The sequence below is a fragment of the Oryzias melastigma genome, linkage group LG18 (assembly GCF_002922805.2).
Source record: "Oryzias melastigma strain HK-1 linkage group LG18, ASM292280v2, whole genome shotgun sequence".
Taxonomy (NCBI): domain Eukaryota; kingdom Metazoa; phylum Chordata; class Actinopteri; order Beloniformes; family Adrianichthyidae; genus Oryzias; species Oryzias melastigma.
Genome location: NC_050529.1, coordinates 22,379,628 through 22,383,599, shown reverse-complemented (window position 1 = coordinate 22,383,599; position 3,972 = coordinate 22,379,628). Strand labels below are relative to the sequence as shown.

The 3,972-nt window shown below is 39.1% G+C and overlaps 1 protein-coding gene across 1 annotated transcript; it reads left to right on the top strand.

Moving 5' to 3' along the window:
- Positions 1 to 2,618: 2,618 nt before the first annotated feature.
- On the top strand, positions 2,619 to 3,689 carry LOC112156265 (V-set and immunoglobulin domain-containing protein 8-like; the record flags this gene model as incomplete). Its single annotated transcript, XM_036216624.1, has 1 exon — positions 2,619 to 3,689. A coding segment is annotated over one exon (735 nt), but the record flags the coding sequence as incomplete, so codon positions are not given.
- Between the last annotated feature and the right edge of the window lie 283 nt (positions 3,690 to 3,972).

Below are 3,972 nucleotides of genomic sequence, written 5' to 3'. Positions count from 1 at the left end.
CACCAACGAGCCTCCTGGAAACCAAGTCTCTCCTCCTCCCCCCATAGGGGAGTGTGAAAGAAGGAACAACACATGAATCAATCTCTTTTCCTGTGCTTCTTCCTAGTGCCACTCTATCTCTCCTTCAAGCAGCTGTCTTAATGGTGGATTGATGGCCAACTACTGGATCAGCCCTAACACCCTCTGTGGTTCTTGTTTGTCCTGAGGTGTGGGGGTAGCTGTACGTTTTCTTCATCTGGTTTTAGATCCTTATTTGTGGGTGCAGGCCCAACACATTAGATTTCTTTAGTTCTGATGAAACATTTGTTTCTGTTCAGTTTCAGCTTTCTCAGTCTGAGATCATGTTCCTCTCTCAAGTCACCTACTAGCAAGTCATCTATGATGTTTACAACTCCATTCAGACCCTCAATCATTTGTTGTACCGCTCTCTGGAACACTTCAGGTGCTGCTGAGATGCTGAAAAGTAGAGGTAGAAACCTGTTACGTAAATGGGTGTGTTAAATGTGCAGAGGCTTAAGTTTTCCTCATCCAGCTTGATCTGCCAACATCCCTGAATAGCATCTAGCACAGAGACGTATCTGGTATTTGGGATATGAGACAACCTCTTCCACAGTGAGCAATGGATAATGTTCTCGTTTCATTCAAGTCTTCTGGATCGATCTATAAGTGTATTTTCTTGGGTGTAACTGTTGTAATAACTCCCATTTTTTCCATTCTCTGCAGTTCTTTCACTACTCTGTCTCTCAGGTTTGCAGGAATCCTTCTACGACTGGTGAGACTATTTAGATATTATGATGACCTGGCATCAACCAAGACCATCAAGCAGATCATTATAGTCTCTGAGAATGTCTTGTTCTCTTCCATCTTATACTCAGCTCAGTGGCATTGTGGTGGAGTGTCTGTCCTGAGAGTTAAAATCCCGGCCGAGTCATTCCAAGGGCTCTAAAAGTGGAACCCAGTGCCTCCCTGCTTGAAACTCAGCATTAAGGGCTTGGATTAAAAGGTAAAACTACCAAATGGTTCCAAACACCTAGATGTGTGGCAACTTTAACTTTAATAGTCTCCGCCCTGAGCCTAGCTTAAAGCATGTAGCACCTCCAACTATAGTGCTCACTATGGGGTTCCATTTGTGCCAAAAATATGTTTTTGCGTTTTTGCGTCCACTGCTTTGTCGTTGGTCTTTTGTCTATGTCTTTTAAACACGTTTATTGATTATTTGTTCATGTATGTGTTCTACTAAGCAATATTTTTTGGCACAAATGGAACCCCATAGCTCACATCTTCCTGAGTGATTTCAACTCAGTCTTGTGCTTTTTTCCTTTGTACTCACAGATCTGGTGTTTCTTGACTACTGCTGCCACCTTGTGACCAAAACAAAGAACTAGTTTTGTTTTATTTCCTGCAACTTCAAGTGCAGTGAGAGTTTTCAGACATGACAGGACAATCTGTTCCTGTGTCCATTTTACATCTCACCTGCTTTTTGTTTTTCTTGACGTTTTTTGTCCAGATCTCAGTGTTTGCGTCTCCAGAATCCATCACAATAATGACATTGTTTTTACTTCTCCCAGAAACATGTCATTTTCACTTTCTCTCTGATCTGTTGTTTACATTCTCTTTCCCTGCTGCTTCCTTTGGACTTGAGTTCTTCACATTTTAGCAAAATTATTATTTTTTTTGCACAGGTTGCAATGCTCGTCCACATGCATGCTTGAGTTCACGTCTGTTGCAGTTTATTTCTTTCAGCTCTGCTTTCACTGGTTTTAAATGTTTGTTTTCTTTTGTTATCAATCTGTTCACTTCTGCTTCTTTTACTTGGCTGGTCGTTATTTCTCTGGCACTGCAATTATGGATGGCCTTTTCTAGTGTCAAATCTGCTTCTCTGAGTAATCTGCCTCTCACTTGGTTGCTTGTAATTAGGGCTGCCACAAACAAATATTTTAATAGTCCACTAACCACTGATTATTTTTTTGATTAGTCCATTTATTGAGTCATGCATAGACTGGATGTAAAGCTCACATCTTAACCCTCATTAGCTTTAAAATAACTACAAATAAAGACAATTAAGACAATAGTTTATTAAACCTTTAATAAATCACACAGCTTCTTTCCTATATTTGTTTCTGGCAATTAAAACAAGATTAAATCAAAGGAGGTCAGCATCTGAAACAAAGGCATCTGAAACTATTACACCAAAAGATACAATTTTTGTCTCTCTGACTTAAATATAAAAAAAGTTAATTTCATGTATTTTATTGTAAAAGCTCCAGTGTCTTACTTATATCGTGTGAAATGATGCAGAAATAGACGTGTGACTGTGCTGGTGGACACTGTCACTACACTTCTACAGACACAAACCTGACATCGGCCGTGGGTTTGATCAAATGATAAGTTTCCTAAACCTGATGTCACTTCAGAGGACCAATCAAAAGCAGTCTCGTCTCTATGAATGTGAAAAATCCTCCGTGGTTTTTTCATTTGACACCACAATCCAGACATGATGATTTCTCATTACTTTGTTCTTTTTCTGACATATTTGTCTTTTGGAGCAAATGGTGAGTTATGATTTTATTTTGTTGAAGAAATGTCTGGACGGTTTTATATAATCTTTTTATGATTTTGTTTTTCTTTTGTTTTATTTCACTGCAGCTCAGTTTTCGTCTTCTATAATCCAAAAAGGTGGTTTTCTCTCCGTCTCCACTGGTGACTCTGTTACTTTAGAATGTTCTTATATAAGTGTAGATTTAATATCAATCTTCTGGTACAAACAAACACTGGGACGAAGACCTGAACCCATCTCTAGTTTCTATGCTTACAGTTCAAGAGGGACCTTTTTTGATAAATTCAACAATCCACGCTTTAGTCTGGATACAAAAAACGAAAATTATCATTTGACGATTTCAGATCTACAACTTTCAGACTCAGCTACTTACTACTGTGCAGCACGAGATACAAATGTCCTTGAATTTACAGAGGGTGTTACAGTCAGTGTGAAAGGTCCAGGTGTAACCATGAAGACTTCAGTGGATCAGTGGTCCTCTGAGAACATCCACACAGGAGACTCTGTGACTCTGAACTGTACAGTACACACTGGGAGCTGTGATGGAGAACACAGAGTTTACTGGTTCAAAGACTCTGAGGACTCTCATCCAGGACTCATTTACACTCATGGAGGCAGGAAGGATCAGTGTGAGAGAAACAACAACACACAAACACACAGCTGTGTCTATGAACTGTCTATGAAGAACATAAATGAGTCTCATGCTGGGATCTACTACTGTGCTGTTGTCTCATGTGGACACATATTGTTTGGAAACGGAACCAAACTGAACCTCACAGGTGAGTTTAACCTTTAAAGAATCAAGTTTGTGGATGAAATTATATTCAGATGAATTTAAAAATCTATTTTTATGTAATATCAAACTCTGCAGCTCCTCTGAACTCTGTGATTCTTCACACTTTGGTGGGATTATTGACCATCATGATCGTCCTCGTTGTTTTTCTGCTTTTCCTGCTGTGGAAGATTAACAAGAGAAACAAATGCACCTCCACAGGTACACAAACTTCTTTCTCTGTTCAGTAATTGTGTTCTTGAAATAAACCTTTTTTGTGTTTCATAACCAGAGGAAAGATCACCTGCTGCCCCATTAAGTAGCATAGAGGTGAGACTCAACTCTCTTCAGTTATCGTGGTAATCTTTGATTCACAATGTGATCGTCTTCTGTAATTTGGTTTCAGGCTGAGAACAAAGATGAAGAAAGTCTCCATTACGCTGCTTTAAATGCTAAGAGGTCCAAGAAATCAAGAGGACAGAACAGCCGCCCCAACACAGTTTATGCCAGTATGAGTCAAGAGAACTGAACCTTTGAGAGATGTTATTGTTGGATTTCTAGGTAAAATTCAGACACCTAAAGCAAGAAGGCAGCTTTATGCTTGTCTAATGTTTTGTATTTTCATTTAAAGGATTTTACTCAT